This window comes from Equus asinus, chromosome X, assembly GCF_041296235.1.
Source record: "Equus asinus isolate D_3611 breed Donkey chromosome X, EquAss-T2T_v2, whole genome shotgun sequence".
In the NCBI taxonomy this organism is placed as follows: Eukaryota; Metazoa; Chordata; class Mammalia; order Perissodactyla; family Equidae; genus Equus; species Equus asinus.
In genome coordinates this window covers 19,556,593-19,576,412 of record NC_091820.1, presented here as the reverse complement: position 1 = coordinate 19,576,412, position 19,820 = coordinate 19,556,593, and the positions used below count along the sequence as shown (strand labels likewise).

Genomic DNA, 19,820 nt, shown 5'->3' with positions numbered 1-19,820 from the left:
CTCACCCATCTTGGCAACCCCAGCACAGTCCCTGGTACGTTTGTCATGCTCGTTAAATGCTGGCTGAACATGAGTGTGCTTTCATGGAGGACGATGGGAAGTTAGCTTAAGATGGGAGCCTGTTATCTGCAAAGGCTCTTGCCAGTGCACCAGGAATGGAGCCATTTACCTAGATAGTTTGCACACACACTGTGTCTTGTGGAATTTTTCAAATTATTTAGATATCCGATTTGTTTGCTTTCCATTGGTATCTTGGCTCTGAGTCCTTCACACGCCCCTTTATTGAAAGAGATGCTGACCACATGTACTAAATTACTCCAAACCATCACAGCCTCACAGCCCGAGAAAATCTCAGTGAAATATGTAAGGGCTTGCCATTTGACTTGCTTCAAAAATGGCTATGGTCCGAATGAAAGATCTTTAAAATTATATCTGTGAATTTGCATTTTCTCGCTCTATCTTATAACAGGCAAGAGAATATAAATCACAAATTATAGGTGCTCTTTTGGGCAAATGTATAATGGAAAAATAGTTTCTGCTCTACACTTACCACCCAACACTTGTCATTTTCCTGAGCTGAGGTCTTCAGTCAATGTCACAGGGTTTCAAATAATCACCTAAGAATGAAAATAGTCATTGCCTGGATTTTTTAAGTACCCAGCCTCCCCAGATTATATCCATTTGGATTACTTAAAATGATAGGTGGGGCAAAGGTAATTACTTCTATCCTCTTATAGGGTCACATGGTTTTTCTTACCCTAAAAATGGAGGTGTCCAAGATGGAGGGGGGCAATATAGTAACCCGAATTACTTAGCTTCTCCATCCACCTTCCTTCATCAGACTACCTTCCATAAACCTCCCAGAAGCCTAATGCTGCCTGAGAATCTTGGAGCAAGGAAGAGTTTGAGGAAGGGATGGGCTGGAATTGGTGTTTTAGCTAAAGGTAGGTGCAGAAGTAGGTTTTTAATGGCTTGGTTTATTTTCTGCTATTTTACTTTCTCCCACACATCTCATCTATAGGCACTGTAGGTACATCCAGGCATACCTTCCTACATACGTTAAACCATTATCTGGCATGGCACAATACTCTGGTTTAATGAGTTAGCGTATGCTTTACTTAGGGATTTCAAGAAGTCTAAGGCACCCCACATTATACCCGAGCTGCCCCCATTGCTGACATCTGCCATCAAAGCCATCTTCCCCCATTCCTGGGGGGCACTAGGAACTCCTATGTTGGTCCCACTATCCCTCGCTCTCAGCCTACTGCTGCTACAGCCTTTCCCTGGTACTCACGGACCTTCAGACTTTTGAGGCAGAACAAGCTCCCAAGGGTCACTAACCCAGTCTCCTATCTCCTCTTTGGCATCACTGCCAGCTCCTGGTAGAACTGATGCTTGTACATCTTTCCGTCTTTGGATGGTTTTGACTCTTATTGCTTAACCCATGAATCCTCTGAGCGCATCCACAAGCCAGGAATTGTTGGAGGGAAAATGGGATGCAAATATGAATGAGACATAGCCCTCACCCTTGAGAGAGAGCAGAGACAGACATAAATAATTACACCAAAATATAAGTCTGTGATGGGGTATATAGAGCAGGCTGGGGAGGGTGTCCAGCGGTGGGAATATATGAAGAAGTGTAGCATATTTGCAGAAAATCAACAATGTTCATGTAGTATAGCGTGTGTTGAGGTGAGCACAGAGTGACACTGGCGGGATGGGGTGGGTTTAGACTTAATTCTGTAAGTCACATGGAGCCATATGCCACTCCGAGGCAGGGGAGTGCAGTGAGCAGATCTCTTGTGGGAAAGGGCCAACTGGGGAGGGGGGCAAGAGTAATTTCTGTAGCAGAACTAACTTAGGAGCCCCCATTTCCACAGATGACAGGAAAAGACACGCTTGGCATTTGAAGTAATTCCGACTCTTCTAGGTTTGCACTTAGACTGTATGGAGTCAGCTTTTGGCCTTTTTCTCCTGGGGTGATCTAAGTATTGGCCTGGCATGGGGTGGGGGTCTGGTTCTTGCTGATCTTTCATTCTGGGGTATCAAGACCTGCTTGGCCATCATCCCTGGCTCCCAGCCCCCATCACAGCCCTCTGGCACTCAGCCACCACCCCCTCTGCTGGACTCCCTTCCCTGAACTACACATGTGCCACCCAGCAGTCACGCTCATCTTAAATCTCAGCTACCTTCAGTGTTCCTCCAGAAGGTCCCCGGGAACTTTAAAAATGTCCTCCTTAATCTACTGGAGGGCAGTGGGAGGGAGCCATGTCAGGCCCTGTCTGACCTGCTTGCCATAGGAATGCTCTATGGAGGCCTCCCCATGTTGGCAGGAGGCCTCTGTGAGACCATGTCCTCCCAAAGCTCCTGGAGGTAAACAGCGTGCCACCCTCTCTGCTCTGGGCTTTCTAAGGGGGTCTCTTCCCTACCCTTGTCCCTGGGGTTTGAACCTGAGTATGGGCAAGAGACATGCCCTGCTCACATTCTCTCGCTTCCGTTGCTCCCCTCCTTATCCCTCTCTGCCTCTTTCCCTCAAGCCCAGGAGGGGCTTTTCTTCTTCCTGGAGGGCAGGAGACGCCCCGTTGTTAATTTCATGTCTTCCCCACTCCCGGCTTACAGTAAAACCTTCTGTACCCTGAGTCCACTCAGCCTCTGCTTTTTAATAATTAAACGGACGCCTCTGGGATTTAGAAACTCCTTTTGTACTCCTCAAAGCCTGGCTCTTTCACGTGAAAGCCTTACGTTTCCTCACTGTTCTTTTTGAAATGAGCCTGCAAAAGAGCCTGTTTTAGAAGTCGAAAACTGAACATAATCTCCTGTATTCTCAGCTACATCTCCTTTCCCCCTCGGTGATGGGGTCTCAGCATAGGTGGAAACAGGGCCTCAGGACAGACATCATCCCCACAAATGAAAATGACATTGGATAGTATTTCAGAGGATTATTCTGCTACGTATAATGTACTTAGTCTCCCCGATGGTTCACACCCTTTTGGGGCTTGCTGGGGAAGCTCCATGCCACCCCGCCGCAGGCCTGGTGGTCAGGTCTGTACCATCCTCTTAGAAGGGGCTTCCTCGGTGGTCAGGAGCATTGGGTAAGAACAGGAAGTGTGATATTCTCAAACCCCAGTCTTGTTTGTAAGGAGTTCTAAGAAAGGAAACCCCATACACTTAAGACTTGGAAGGCTGCTGAGGAACATGGTGGGGGTGGGGGTGGGGGTGGGGGTGGGGGTGGGAGGGGAGGGAGGAGTGGGAGAGAAACTGGTTGATGCATCATTCACATGATGATGGGTTATGGCATGGGGTAATTATTACCTTTTTAAGTCCTCTAAGATCTGAGCTGTGAGCCAGCTGCTCTTTCCCTAAAATGACCGTGAAGGACTTGGTATAGACCAGTGCTTGTTAAGCGTAAATGTGCCTACAGATCCCTACAGGTTTGAAATGCAGATTTGGGTTCGGTAGGTCTGGTGGGCCCTGAGACCACCATTTCTAATGAGCTCCCGGGTTGTTAGATACTGCAAGTCCACAGACCTCACTTAGAGTAGCAAGAATCTAGACCCAGGGTTCTGGTTCACTCAGAAGTACCCCCAGGGCTAACGGAATCAGAGTTTCCTGGGGGATATTCCGCAGCTACCTTGTAGAGGAGAAACAAGCATTTGGTGGTGGTTTTATTTCTGGGTGAGTGGCCTCTACCGAGCTAAGAGAAATTTGCCTTCCTGACTGTAGGGAGTAAAACCTCAAGTTCCAGTTATTTAGGTGTAGAAACAGGTCCAGCATTTTTCGAACTCTAAGCAATTCAGCACCCTATTGTTGCATAACAAATTATTCCCTCCGTTACTGACTTAAAAGGGCCACTTTATTTCGCTCAGGATTTGGTGGGGCAGGATTTCAGCAAGGGCTCGGCTGCATGGTTCTTGCTTGGGGTCTCCCAAACGGTCATAGTCAGATGGTGGCCAGGGCTGCAGTGCTCTGAGGCCCAGCTAGGCTGGAGGTCCTGGGCGGTGCACTTATGTGGCTGGCAGTGGATGCTCTTTGTCAACACGGAGCTCAGTTGGGGTTGACACTGAAGCACCTACATGTGGCCTCTCCATGTCGTGTAGGCTTCTCACAGCATGGCGACTGGGTTTCAAGAGTGTGCGTTCTAAGAGGCACCCAGAGAGCTAGCAATCTTGACAGGAGCCACAAGCTTCTTCTGACTTAGCCTTGGAAGTCACCTATTGTCACTTATACCACATTCTATTTGTTACAAGCAAGTCACTAAGGCCAGCCCAGGTTCCAGGAGATGGGAATTGTGCCCATCTTTAATTCATCACAATTCCCATCTCCAAATTAAATACCCAAGTGGAGTTTTACTTGCCCTGGGAGGACAGACGTAAGACTGTGTGTGACTTGTCACATGCACAAGGACTCTTCCTTGTGGTCCGTTGATCTGCTCTGTTGATTCCTCCCCAAGGGAGCGCCACGGTAGAGATCTGTTCGGGGCTCAGGTAGAGGAGGCCAGAGTTTTCTTTGTGGGAGAAAGATGCTCAGAAATGACCTAAGCATCCACATTTGGCTTTTATACTCTAATCAAGGTTTATTTTGAAAGTCAAAAATCACTTTAAATGAAGCCAGAGATATGAAGGGCATGAATTAAACTTTACAGCACTCTGCTCTGCCTGTCAGAACCACATGTCAAAATCCTCCCGCAAAGCTGGATGAAAAGATGGAACTTAAACGAAGTAGACTGTAAGGTCCACATTACTCATCATCATTCTAATATTGCCTACTACTGTTGAAAGTTTCCTTCATTAACATATGCTTTGCTGCTTCTTAAAATAGCTCCATAACCAAACGCTGCAATTCTGAAAAGCATAATAAAAAAGGTTCTCTGATCATGCTCATTACTGAATATTTTTAGCAGAGCAATAATTAGGACTTGGAGGAAGCCGAGTGCCTCATTATGTCAGCAGAGGGCTTGGCTTCTTTCAGAGAACTACCTCCCAACCAGCCAAAGCAAATCTCTCCCCAACCCCAGCCTTCAGTTACTCAGCCACAGAGACCTCACCCTGTGGCTTCAAAGAAAGGGTGAGCTCATGTCACCAGTGTCGAAGTGACTTGCTAAACTCCGTTAGTAGCTAGAGAATCTTCTTAACATTTCAGCAGGCAGGGGCATGGGCGAAATATCTGCCTGCTGAAAGATGGAACATACCCCTCACCAGAAAGTTCCCTGCTGCTTCCACCAAGGTGAGGATGTTTTCTTAGGCTCTCCACCTTGGGACCACCCCGGCTTCCACGCCCACCAGAGCCCCCTGCACAGCTGGGTCATTTGGGTGCTATTTACATCCATGCGTTTAGATGCTGGCATCCTCTACCTTCCATTTGGTTTTCTATGTTTGAGTCCACCTTCTTATAAGGTGATACAAGAAGTTTTTGCTTAGTGGCAAACCCCAACTCTGCTCTCTGAGCCACAGAATATTAGAATATTAGAAACTGGGTGCTTTGTCTCTAACATCAGTAGCACCACCCTGCTGCTGACACTGAGAATGTGCAGGTGATATCAAAAGAAAGCTCCAAAGGGACACCCTAATAGGGGCCAGAAGACTGAAAATTTCACCAGTGTCAATAGAATCAGAGAGAACTGGATTTGGAGATAAATATTCATTGAGTCAGTCATTCAGCAAATATTCCTCTGGTGCTTGCTTGTCAGCCTTGCTGAGAATATGGAAGAGAATAAGAAGGGAACAGTTCTTCCCTCATGTAGCTTATAGTCAAGTGGGGAAGGCAGTTATTGAACAAATTGCTTTATAAAGACCTTGGAATATTTGATGAAAAAGAGCAGTAGACCATGGGAGAGAATAACAAGCAGGAAGACCCAGTCTGGGGGTTGAGAGATTTCCTTGAGAATGTGACACTAAAGGTGAAACCCAGTGGATGACTAGGAGTTAACCAAGTGGAGAGTATGTTGTGGCAGAGTAAGGGGAGGGGGCCAGCCGTTTCAGGACACTGTGGCTGGGCTGAGGCAGGGTCAGTCTGTTGCCCAGCTCCATAGAATACAAGGAGAACAGTGCCCCCTGCAGCTGTGCAGCACAGGGGCCTTGGCTCAGGGAGTGAAGGGAGGCAGGGAGAGGATCTGAGATGCAACTGGAGAGAAGCACAGGGAAGAGATAATGCAAGCTGCTGCAGAGCCAAAGCAAGGCTTTGAATCTAAATACAGAGGACAGTAGAAAGCCAGTGAAGGATGTTGAGCAGGCATCTAACTTGCATTTTGAAAGACTGCTCTGTGGATGTTGCCATGTGGAGAGTAGATTGAGGCGACAAAAAATGACATCACTGGGGACTGGTTTTGAAGCTCTTGCTGTAATCTTTGAACAAGATGGTGTTAGATTGGTTTATATGGAGGATGGAGAAAAGTGGGTGAATTGGGGAGACATTTAGGAAGTAGATGGGTGAGTGGAAGGAAATTGATTGGACGTAGAGAGTGTGGGAGAAGGAAGTGGCATGGGTGAGCCCAAGGTCATCTTGTCCAGCCACCTCATTTCTCAGCTTTGGAGACTGAGGTTAAGTAACTTGCCTTTTGAGGCTTGAGTGACTTGCCCAAGTCTGCAAACCGAGAACCCATCACCTTTGTCCTAGGCTCTGTCCATCATGTCATCCATGCCTGATGTCTCTGACTGAGTGGCCGTAATCATATTGGGTAGAGAGATCTCAACTGCCAACACGTCATTTCGGTTGACAGCAGAAATGTAAGCATAAACCAGATTCTTGTCATTGATAACATTTGTGACCTCTTTATAGCTGTATTGGTACACCCAAATATATCTCTGAAGACTTAGGAAGTTCTATTACAACTTGGCATCCTCTGTGCTTGTTTATTTTTTACTCAGTCCCACGTATTCTAGATAAAAGGGCCTTCGAGTGGTGAAACAACCATCCAGAGTAGACTGTTCTTAGGGTGATAAAATCATCTAGCACCCCACAGGCATGTCTTCAGATCAGAGACAACAAAAATAGTACACTTTTTCCTCCTTTCCTTTGGTATAATGTGACACAGACTTCCTCGGGAAAGAAGGGGAGTTGCCATAATCTGACTAATTCATTGACTCAGTTGTTATTCTCCATTCACTTATTCATTTAGTTTGCAATTATTGAGCACCTTCCATGTGCTAGACACAGGGGCACTGAGCTGGGGTGCTGGGGATGCAAAGACGAGGCATAATCTGTGCTTTCAGAATGTTCCCTTTCTACGAGGAGACAGATATTTAAAATACTTTTGTTAATGGAAGACAAGTTTATGTCCTAAGTGTTAAGGATTCTGCCTGGTGATGTTGGGAAAGACTTCCCAGAGGAATAACCTTGAAGTGGACCCTGCAGAATGAGGAGGAACTCTGTAGCTAATGTGGGCAAGGAAGGGGGAGCCAGGGCAGAAAAGGAGAGCTTGGTAGGAGCAAATGCCAGGAGCCGGGCGAGTGTGTGGTACATCCAGGAACCAGATCCAGGATGACGAACACACAGTCTTCACAGCAGGGAGGGAGTGTATGGAACTGAAGCTGGAAGAGACCACTGGGGCCAGATGTGAAAGCCTCACTGACACCCCCAGGAGCTGCAACTTTGTCCTGGAAAGGAGGGCCATTAAAGAAAATGGGTCAGCCAAGGCCATCTTCGTTTTTTCTCTTTATCTCCTCTTTCCTATTTGAACAGGAATGTTTGTTCCAACGCAGAGAACGGAAGGCATCTCAACATCAGATATCATCACCAGAATTGTCCGTGACTATGATGTTTATGCCCGACGTAACCTCCAGAGAGGGTACACAGCCAAGGAACTGAATGTCAGCTTTATAAATGTAAGTGTGCCACTTGGTGCCCTCTGAGGACCACCACATCACACCACTACTACCACCATTTATTGAGTGCTTACTATATGCCACGCAGTGTTCTTGATGTTTTACATTTATTGTCTTTTTCAAATCACGTAACAACTCAATGATGTATTATATCCCCATTTTACAGACGGAGAAACCAATGTCCAAAGGGGTTACCTAAGTTAACCAAGGCACATAGGTCGTGAGCTTTGCATTTTACAAAGGAGCTGCCTTGCTTCCCTTGCCTCGCCCCATCTCCCTCTGTAGAGCTCTCAGACTTGAGTGAAGCCTTTCTGGGAGGTCTGCCTTCATGACAGGCAAGAGTTGTCTTCTGCTCAAGGGGAAGGAAGGAGGGCAGAGGCCATGAAAGCTAAAGCCAGAGAGAGTGCTTTCCTGTTTTAACATTTTTAAATGTTCATTTTAGTAAGGCCTTACAGATGCTCATTAGAAACTTTAACAGCCATTTTTTACTGTGCAGAGAAATTACAGCTGCTTAAATAAAAGCTAAAGTCTTTGGCTTCCTTTTGTATTTCTGCCGTATTGTTCCCACAGAGCTGCTGTTAGTTTAATAATAGAGCAACTGTTAAAACAATCTTTAAAACAAGCAAAACAAGCTGTTAAGAAGCAAAGAGGGGAGCCCAGTTGCTGGAGGTGATGTTAGCGAGTCTGGACTCCCAGGAGCTGAGATAGTTGATTGAAACAAGAACTCTCCATACATACAGACTTTCAGCCCCTAAAAACAGATACGGTATTTGCAAAGAGTGATTTTTCTACAAAACTAGAGGCTTATAATTATGTGCAGCCATAATTATCGAGCAGCTTACACAAATCGATCATTGGTACCTTCAAAATGAGGAGGGGTTCATTCGCTGTTAATCAGCAATGATTAGTTGTCCTCACTAATAGGCAGGGATGTTGGGGTCCAGGCTCTGTGGCTTTGTACAAGCCCGGCAACAAAACGGAAGATGTCGGGTTCAAGTGGCACCAGAACAAGTGGCTGAAAAGAATTCAGTCAAAGTGATTATTTGGTATCTTATAGAGAAAAAGCCCTGGTTATTTCAATAAATTAAACTGTCTGTTCTTTTAAATTGAATTCAGTCACCCATCCAAGCATGTTAAGCCATTTCCAAAAGTTATTGCTCACTCTCTTTAAACAGCCTTTAGATAAGCCACTTAGCTCAAGGAACCGTGTAGTCAGTGTGGATGCGCTCGTTGTCTTTCTGTGATAACAAACCTGGCCGCAGCCCAGAGATGAAATCAAATGCATGAGATGGGCATGTAGATGAATCACAGAACCTCAGAGGTGGCAGGGACCTGACCAGGGTCAGTCACCCAGTCCAAGTCCCTCCATTTAGAAATGAGGAAAGCTGAGCTCAGAGAGGGGACCTGGCCAAGGTCCCTCAAGCAAAGTAGAGGTGGTGGCAACAGCAGCCTCCCAGCCTCATGACTCCCAGTCCAGTGCTCATTCTACTATTCCATGCTGCCCCTGAGAGCTGCGCATAATAACCATATACTATATATAGCCGAGGGGCAGCACGTATAGCTCACAGCCTACCCTGAGGCTGTAGTAAGGTTTGGAAGGCCTAATTCAGGGAATCCTCACCCAGTTTTGCAATATTCCAGGTGTCTCAAAAAATTCTGAAATATGAAATAAAATTCAGTCCCATATAGTGAAGAAAAATGAAAAACCTTACTACCCCTTTAGGAGAAAACGTATCATGATTTTACGGAGGGGAAGACCCTTTATTTCGTGTTATTTTCATGGTTTTGATACCACTGTCATCAAGTAACACGATTAAATGCCTATACCACTTAATAGTAATGAAACAGCCAACATACACTGAGCTTTTACTAAATGCTAGGCTTTGTGCCAAGCATTTTATGTGCATTATCTTATCTAGTTGTTACAGCAACCTTGTAGTGTAGGGATCATAATTATCCTCATTTTACAGATGAGGAAACTGAAGTTTAGAGGTGATATGTGACTTGGCCAACATACAGTGCCTTCCTGGCACACAGGTATAGCCTTGCTGCATAAAGACTATAAGAAGGACAGAATTCCAGTCCAGAGAAGTTACCAGAACAAAAGCTTTCTTCATCACCAAGGAAATCGATGCAGTTCAATTAGCTTAATAGAAAATATTGTTACAATGAAAATTTTAGTCTAACACGTGGGTCCTAAGACCCAGCCAATGGCCCACTTATTTCAATCAATATTGGTTTTAACAATGTCCCAGTAAAACAGAGAACTCAGGCAGCCTCTGAGTGGCCATTCTATGTACAATTCATACTTTTGTCTAAGTCCCAGCAGAACTGAAGGGGTATAGTTGCCCACTATTGGCATATAATAAAGAGCAACTATATTTTTTTGGTTCTTCTCTTACATAAGTGAATCCAACTCAGATGTTTACAAAGAAAGAGAATATTAAAAACACTTGTTCTTCACCTTACTATCCAAGTGGACTAATGACAAATGACGTTTCTTACAAGAGATGTGCCTTGTTGTCAATCTAGCCCTTGGGAAATAGCAGCATCCTGACTCTTCGGGTTAAGAAAAAACACAGTTGAAAACAATCTGACCATTAGTGTGAATAATTGATCTCTCCCTTGCCCTCTCGGATAAATCCATTTCTTTCTCCTTTAATTTTTGACCAGGAGAAGAAGTACCGCTTCCAAAACCAGGTGGACAAAATGAAGGAAAAGGTCAAGAACGTGGAGGAAAGATCAAAGGAATTTGTTAACAGAGTAGAAGAAAAGAGTCATGATCTCATTCAAAAATGGGAAGAGAAGTCGAGGGAATTCATTGGCAACTTCCTAGAACTTTTTGGGCCTGATGGAGCATGGGTATGTAATTATTTCACTCGGCCCCACAATGACAGGTGTTTTCAGTTTATCCTGCTTTTCATGGAACCACTCAAGGGTGTCCCTTATCTCAGTCCAATATGTGGCCTCCGCTTTGGGCATCAACCCAAGTGATTTCAAGTCCATGTCACTTCCTTATTCAGTTTCTGCTTTATCCCTCAGTATGGCACCCAGTAGCACCCAAAGCCAGCTCTGGTCTCTGTTTTTATTTCTTGTCCAGAGCTTGATGCCATTTGGTAATTGTTGAATGTCTATTACTGCAGAGGTTGGTTTCATAGCTCATCCCAGTCTCCCATTTGGAGATGATGCAAAACTTGGGGGTAAGGGTGAAGTGGGTCAGTGGCATCATGGGCCTTGTAAGGCTCTTGGATCAGCCAAGGGAGGAGGATGCAAAAGAAATGTGGTTGCCTTGGTCAGCTTTTGTTGTCAGGAACCCTCCTCTTTCATTGGTTGGAAGAGAGAGAGAAGGGATAGGATTCTGCCTTGAATCTGCCCACATGCCCTGATTTTCCCCTGTTTTTCTGTGGCATGTGTGTGTTGGAATAAGGTACAAAAGTCTTAGGGGACTTAGGCCATGATCTGCATCTTAAAGCTGAGAGAGAAAAAGGGAGAGGATCTCTTGCCTAAATTCCACAGACAATTCTGGGTGAAAACTATGGAAAGGAGAAAGAAAATTCTGGAAACCACCTTGTACTCCATTGGTATTTCTATTGTGCATGCACTTCCAGAGTAAATAACCAGTATTGTCAGCAGAGTTAATGAGGGTTCTATGAAAGATTTTTTTAAAGGTAACTTTCCTTTTAAAACAAAAAGAAATGATTGTTTGATTCCCCTGATTTTAAGTAGCCTAGATTTCCTATTATGACATGAGAAGTCTCTAACAAAATCCACTTTGGCTTAATTATTTTATTGATGGGTTGTCACTGCTGCGTCTCTGCTCATTTGAGCTGGTTCATTATAGGATTATCTAAAAGTAAAACACTCAATTAGTAACAGAAAAAGAATAATGTTTGAGAAGTTGGAAGAGATGCCTTGGTTAAAGTCTAGAGGCCTCTAAGTAATTATAGTGGTCGGTGTTGTAGGCCAACCATGTCCTATTGGCTGAGTCTGAGAGGAATGGAGGGTTTGCAAAGGGCTGCTTGAGCCCTCGATGACTTCTAGAAAGAGCTAGCAAGAGCGGAGGAGCCAAGGGCTTGGTCCCTTTTCATTTTCCCTGGGCCTCTTAAAATTTTCAGCTCAGATCAATTTAATTCACGGGACATTTATTAATGTCCTTGTATATGCCCAGTACTAAGGAAGAACGTGAAGATAAAGTACAGACCCGTTCTCTGGGATTCCGTGGCCTCTATAACAAAATCTGAAATTCCCCATTAATCTAGTGTGTACTTTAATAGTTCACATTTTCACAACTAATTTTTGGGCTCTGAAGCAGCAGCTAGCGGCTTTTGAATGAAACCATGTAGGAATTCATTTGCTTACAGGGATTCAGAAATGTCTCTGTTGAGAAGCCCTGGTGCTGTAACTCAAGGGAGCGGATGTTGTCTCCACCTGGGGTGAGCAAAGGCGGGGAAGGAATGTAATTTCATAGAAAAGCCGTACACCCCAGTCGTTTCAGGCTCCCAATGAAGGTGAAATAGTAGCTGAAATTGTTCTAGGGGGAGTCTGGTGACAGCGAGCTGAGGTGATTTTTAAGAAACGAAACCTAGCTTAGAGACTGGAGGTTTTTCTTTTCAAAACTTGCTATTAGTGTCAAAACTGTTATTAACATTAATTTACCATATCAGCCAGACTTAGACATTGCTTTTTTTCTGTTGACATTAAAAGTACAGGAATAGTTACAAGGATGTTAAACGCCAAGATAAGTAATTTGCTTTTCATGAATATGCTATTATTATAATAATTCTTTATTTGTGGATTTGGGACTGGAACTCATTTCTTAAAATAGAGGATCTGCATTGCCTGCAAATACAGTACTGATACAAATAACCCAAACTTGGAAAGGCACAAAATAGAGGGTTTAAGGTACGAAATTTGGTACAACAGGATTGATATTTTATATCTACTGTACCCATTTTAACCACACAAGAAGGTAGTAAGGTAGTATTATAGCTGTGTTATAAAGAAGCAAAGGCCTAGAACAATTATAGGAGTTTGGAGGTACTGGGATGGATGTGGAACCTGGGGCGAAGGCTCTTTCTCCCGGCGATCACTGCATCCTTCATGATAGGAACGTCCACGGGATGCAGTCACTTTGCTCCCTCTTCTTTGGCATTGTGGAGAAACTGAGGTCTACCAAAACCCCTCTAAAGCTTTGTGACAAAGCTGGTTGCCAAAATGGTACTTTAAACCAGGTCATCTAGATTCAGGAGAGGTACTGTCAGCCTTCTTACTAAGCAAGCAGAAATCATGGTGTCCATGGCTGTATTATCTGTGTAACTGTATTTGATGTATTTGATGACTGTATTTGATGTGTAACAAATTACTCCAAAACGTAGTGACTTAAAAACAACAAACATTATCTCACACAGTTTCCCAGGGTCAGGAACCAGGAAGCAGCTCAGCTGGATGGTTATGACTCGGGGTCTCTCATGAAGTTGCAGTCAAGATGTCAGCTGGAGGATCCTCTTCCACGTTCACTCACGTGACTGTTAACTGGCTACCTCAGTTCCTCACTATGTGGGCCTTTCCACAAGGCTGCCCAAGTGTCCTTATGACATGGCAGCTGGCTTCCCCCAGAGTGAGTGAGAGAAAGGATAAGCCAAAAACTAGTCTTTTATGACCTAATATTAGAAGTGACAAACCATCACTTCTGCCATATTCTATTGGCCACATAGACTAACCCTGGTGTATTTTAGGAGGACACTACACAAGGATGTGAATAACACGTGGTGGGGCCACTGGGGGCCATTTTGGCAGCTGGCTACTGCACTTGCTTTTGAGAATTTGAAACAAGCAATCTACTTCTTGATCGTTATAATAGGTTATTTGTTCCCATTTATTCAGTCTGATTGGTGGATTATCAGAGCCCAAGATGTTATTTTTCAATCTCATTACCTACAACTCTACTTATTTAACTACTTGTTTGATTCTTGTAACTCGTCTTGACTTATACTCAGAAGATAGCCTGTAACCCCAACAGAGACTTGATAGTACCTCTCTTTGGAGGGTGTCTCTCTGAAAGGGAGGGACTTTAAATTTTGAAGCTTTGTTGCCATGTTGGAGGTGACACTATTCATTTCCAAGGTCTTGAGGGTCAAGGAGCCAGGATTGGGGGATGCTGAATCAGCTTTCAGAGTTTTGTTTTGCGGTAGGGTCTTCCTAGTGAAACTTTGTTATTTTTGTTTAAAGGGCCTGAATTCCCAGAGCAGACACATGTTTTTAAAGAATAGCATAAGTGGGGTTGGGGTACTAATGTTTAAATAGAATGTATCATTTTGAATCATCTGCCACTATATTCCTTCACTGACTCTGAAAGCAGGGAGTCATTTCCTGTTTGAAATGAAAGTGGGTCTATTCTATTTTACCATGTGGACATGGACCCTTTCCTGGAGTACCAGGAGAGAATGGCCTTAGGTCAGGTACAAGTTTTTAGTTCATCCTGGACCGTGAACCCCCTCTGCTCCAATCCAAATAGGCATTTGCCATCTGATATGAGATTATCTTTTTTAAAAAAACCTTAAAGATGAATACATTTTTTAGAAAGAACAGATTGATGTGATGTGATGTGAGGACCATTGCTAATTTTTTCAAACTGTGGTGAAATATCATAACATAAAAATGGTTAAAATGGTAAATTTTAAGTGTACAGTTCAGTGGCATTAAATAACATTCACATTCTTGTGCAACCATCACCACTATCCATCTCCAGAACTTTTTCATCATCTCATATTCAAACTCTGTACCCATTAAATAATAACTTTGCATTTCCCCCTCTCCCACCAGTCCCTGGGAACCACCCTTCTACTTTCTGTCTCTATGAATTTGACTACTAAGGTTCCTCATGTAAGTGGAATCATAGTCTTTGTCCCTTTGTGTCTGGCTTATTTCAGTTACCATAATGTCCTCAAAGTTCAACCAATGTTGTAGCATGTGTCAGAATGTCATTCCTTTGTAAAGCTGAGTGACATCCCGTTGTGAAAGACTTTAAGATAAGCAAATAAGCCTCTTTCACATAAAGCATTGGCCCAAGGGGCAGCCATCTAATTTAACACACATCTAGGGGCCTGCTGGGTTATTCTCTGGGTTGGAGGCTGGTGGGCATCATCTTTGGGCTCTCCTTCTGCCTTGCTCCAGCTCACTGGTGTCTCCCAGAAAGAAGCTTGTACTCTTCCTCTGGCATCCCGATTTTTGTGGCTGCCACCTAGGGGACACCTCTGGATTGGACCTGGTGGCCAGTGGGGCTTATGCTCCAGGGTCCAATGGAGAAAGAGTTCTCAACCAGCTACCACCCCCCAGGCACAGCAAGAGGCAACAGACTCAGGAGCCCAGTCTTTCTGTGAAAGAAGCCTATTAGTTTATCTTCAAGCTGAGGGGCAGACTTCTAATTAAACATCTAAGGGCTGACTGTAATCCTCTCCAGAGACCTCTGAGGGCAGGTGCTATCTTCACACTCTCCCTCTGCCATGCTTCAGAGCACCAGTATCTCCCAGAGAGGAGCTTGTACACATGTCTGGTGCCCTGGTTTTTTGGCTGCCACCCAGAGGATGCCCCTTGATTGCCTAGCTCTGGTGGCCAGCAGGGCTCATGTTCCAGGGTCCCATAGGACTGTAACAAATGGAGAGACAGTTCTTGGCTGGCTGCCACCCCCAGGGCACTGTGTAGACAAAAAGACTAGGGTGTGTCTCAATGAAAGTGAGCTATTTGCTTGTCCTGGAGCTTTGGCCTGAGGGGCAGGCATCTGGTTTTTCACACATGTTGGGACCTACTGAGGTGGACTCTGAGGACAGAGGCCAGTGGATGCCATCTTTGTGCTCTCCCCTCTGCCTTGGTCCAGGTCATCAGTATCTATAGGAAAAGAACTTGTGCACTGGTCTGGCACCCTGAGTTTTGCAACTGCCACCCAGGGGACACCTCTAGATCACCTGGCTCTGGTGGCCAATAGGACTTATACTTGCAGTCCCATAGGACTGTATATATTTGCATTCTTTAAAAGCTGCTGGCTGAAGGTCTGGCTTCCAATCAGCTTGAATCTAAGTGCTGACTGAGATCCTACCCTTTGGGACACTGACAGGTCTTGGAATACCCTCAACTACTGGGAGCCACTAAATATAGAATAGGCTGCTTGGACAAACACAAAGGTCTGAGAGACAACCAAGAGCTAGGGCAGGGTTGAACGATAAGGTTGATTTCCTACATAAGGCCACTCCTTCAAGACTGGGAGAGGTGGCTGTTTATCTAATGCACAGAAATAAACAGGGAATCAAGAAAAATAAAGAAACTGAGGAATATGTTCCAAAAGAAAGAACAAGATAAAACCTCAGAAAAAGACCCTAATGAAATGGGGATAAGCAGTTTACCTGATAAAGAGTTCAAAATAATGGTCATAAAGATGCTCACCAAACTTGGGAGAAGAATGAATCAACACAGTGAGAACTTCAACAAAGAGAAAATATAAGAAAGTATCACATAGAAGTCACAGAGCTGAAGAATACAATAACTGAACTGAAAAATACAGAGGGGTTCAACAGAAGACTAGATAAAGCAGAAGAAAGGATCAGTGAACTCAGACAGGGCAATGGAACCCACCCAATCAGAGCAACAAAAAGAAAAATGAAAAAAGTGAAGATAGCATAAGGGACTTATGGGACATCAAGTGGACCAACATTTGAATTACGGGGGTCTCAGAAGAAGAGAGAGAAAAAGGGGTAGAAAACTTATTGGAAGAAACAATGACTGAAAACTTCTTAAACCTGGGGAAGGAAAGAGATCTAGATCCAGGAAGCCAAGAGAGTTCCAAACAAGATGAACACAAAAAGACCCACACCAATCACATCATAATTAAAATGTCAAAAGTTAAAGACAAAGATAATCTTAAAAGCAGCAAGAGAAAAACAACTTGTTATATACAAGGGACCTCCATAAGACTATCAGCAGATTTTTCAGCAGAAACTTTGCAGGCCAGAAGGGAGTGGCATGATATATTCAAAGTGTTGAAAGAAAAAACTTGCAACCAAGAATACTCTACTAGGTGAACTTGTCATTCAGAATTGGAGGAGAGAGAGAGTTTTTCAGACAAGCAAAAGCTACAGGAGTTCACCACCACTAAACCAGCCTTAGAAAAAATGTTAGAGGGACTTCTTCAAGCTGAAAAGAAAAAGTGCTAATTAGTAACAGGAAAACATGAAAGTATAAATCTCCCTGGTAAAGGTAAATATATAGTAAAATTTAGAATAATCTAATGTAGTTTTTTTTTGAGGAAGATTAGCCCTGAGCTAATTGTTGCCAATCCTCCTCTTTTCGCTGATGAAGACTGGTCCTGAGCTAACATCCATGCCTATCTTCCTCTACTTTCTATGTGGGACGCCTGCCACAGCATGGTGTGCCAAGTGGTGCCATGTCTGCACCCAGGATCCGAACCAGCGAACCCCGGGCTGCCGAAGTGGAACTTGCACACTTAACCGCTGCGCCACTGGGCCGGCCCCTAATCTAATGTTTTAAAGGTGGTGAATTAATCACTTATAAAGCTAAAATGAAGGGTAAAAGGCAAAAATAGTAAAAATAACTATAACTACAATAATTAGTTAAGGGATATACAAGATACAAAGATATAAAAGGTGGCATCAAAAACAAAACATTGGGGTGGAGGGAAGAGTAAAAATGTAGAGCTTTAGAATGTGTTGAAACTTAAGTTGTTATCAACTTAAAACAGACTGTTATAAATATACATTGTTACATGTAAGCCTCATGGTAACCACAAAGCAAAAACCTATAATAGATACACAAAACATAAAGAGAAAGGAATCTAAGTATACCACTAAAGAAAATCGTCAAATCACAAAGGAAGAGAGCTAGAGAAGAAAGGAACCAGAGGAACTACAAAACAGCCTGAAAACATTGCTATTTTGTTAATTAAGTACATACCTATCAATAACTACTTTAAATGTAAATGGATTAAATTCTCCAATCAAAAGACACAATGGCTGAGTGGATAAAAAGAAATAACAAGACCAATCTATATGCTGCTTACAAGAAACTCACTTCAGATGTAAGGCCACACAGAGACTGAAAGTGAAGGGATGGGAAAAGATATTCCATGCAAATGGAAACCAAAATAAAGCTGAGGTAGCTATACTTATATTGGACAAAAAAGACTTTAAAATAAAGACTGGGGGCTGGCCTGGTGGCACAGTGGTTAAGTTCATACATTCCTCTTCAGCCCAGGGTTCACCGGTTCGGATCCCAGGTGTGGACATGGCACCACTTGGCAGGCCATGCTGTGGCAGGCATCCCACATATAAAGTAGAGGAAGATGGGCATGGATGTTAGCTCAGGGCCAGTTTTCCTCAGCAAAAAGAGGATGATTGGCAGCAGATCTTAGCTCAGGGCTAATCTTCCTCAAAAAAAAAAAAAAGAATAAAGACTGTAATAAGGGACAAAGGCATTACATAATGATGAAGGGATCAATCCAACAAGCAAATGTAACATTTGTAAATATTTATGCACCTAACATAGGAGCACATAAATATATAAAGCAATCATTAACAGACCTAAAGGGAGAAATAGACAGCAATACAATAATAGTAGTGGACTTTCATACCCACCCTCCTTCATCAATGGATAGGTCATCCAGACAGAAAATCAATAAGAAAACTTTGGCCTTAAATGACACATTAGACCAGATGGACTTAACAGATATATGCAAAACATTCCATCCAAAAGCAACAGAATACACATTCTTCTCAAGTGCACATGGAACACTCTCCAGGATAGATCATATGTTAGGCCACAAAACAAGTATTAATAAATTTAAGAAGACTGAAATCATATCAAGCATCTTTTCCGACCACATTGGTATGAAACTAGAAATCAATTACAAGAAGAAAATTGGAAAATTCACAAATATGTGGAGATTAATCAATATTCTACTGAACAACCAATAGGTCCAAGAAGAAATCAAAAGAAGTATAAAAATACCTTGAGAAATGAAAATGGAATTACAACATATCAAAACTTATGGGATGCAGCAAAAACAGTTCTAAGCAGGAAATTCATAGCAATAAATGCCTATATGAAGAAACAAGAAAAATCTCAAATCATCTAACTTTACACTTTAAGGAACTAGAAAAAGAAGAACAAATGAAGCCCAAAGTTAGTAGAAGGAAGAAAATAACAAAGATCAGAGCAGAAATAAATGAAATAACAACTAAAAAGACAATAGAAAAGAAAGAGCTTGTTCTTTGAAAAGATAAACATAATTGATCACCAAGAAAAGAGAGAGGACTCAAAATCAGAAATGAAAAAGGAGATGTTACAACTGATACTACAGAAATACAAAGGATCATAAGAGACTACTATGAGCAATTTTATGCCAACAAATCTGACAATCTAGAAGAAATGGCTCAATTACTAGAAAGATATAACCTACCCAGACTGAATAATGAAGAAATGGAAAATCTGAACAGACCAATTACTAGTAAGGAGATTAAATCAGTAACCAAAAACCTCCCAACAAACAAAAGTCCAGGACCAAATGGTTTTATTGGTGAATTCTACCAAATACTTAAAGAAGAATTAATACCAATTCTTCTCAAACTCTTCCAAAAATAATAGAAGAGGAGGGAACACTTTCAAATTCATTTTACAAGGCCAGCATTACCCTGATATCAAAACCAGACAAGGACACCACAAGAAAAGAAAATTACAGGCCAAGATCCCTGATGAACATAGATGCAAAAATTCTCAACAGAATATTAGCAAACCAAATTCAACAATACATTAAAAGGATCATAAACTATGGTCACGTGGGATTTATTCCAGGAATACAAGGATGGTTCAACACTCACAAACCAAGGTGATAGACCACATTAACAAAATGAAGGGTATAAGTCATATGCTTATCTCAATAGATGGAGAAAAAGCATTTGACAAAATTCAACATCTATTTATGATAAAAACTCTCAA

General features: G+C 43.0%; 1 protein-coding gene across 6 annotated transcripts in view; it reads left to right on the top strand.

Moving 5' to 3' along the window:
• Positions 1–19,820, top strand: part of PCYT1B (phosphate cytidylyltransferase 1B, choline) — a 151,443-nt gene that overhangs the window by 82,486 nt on the left and 49,137 nt on the right. For 5 of the 6 annotated variants that reach the window (XM_070503205.1, XM_014830259.3, XM_014830258.3 and 2 more), the window contains 2 exons: positions 7,678–7,820; positions 10,494–10,682. In XM_070503205.1, coding sequence (XP_070359306.1) covers positions 7,678–7,820; positions 10,494–10,682 — 332 coding nt within the window. Of the gene's footprint in view, positions 1–7,677; positions 7,821–10,493; positions 10,683–13,228; positions 18,122–19,820 lie in introns of those variants that run through there. The other variant, XM_044763689.2, reaches the window with a different exon arrangement.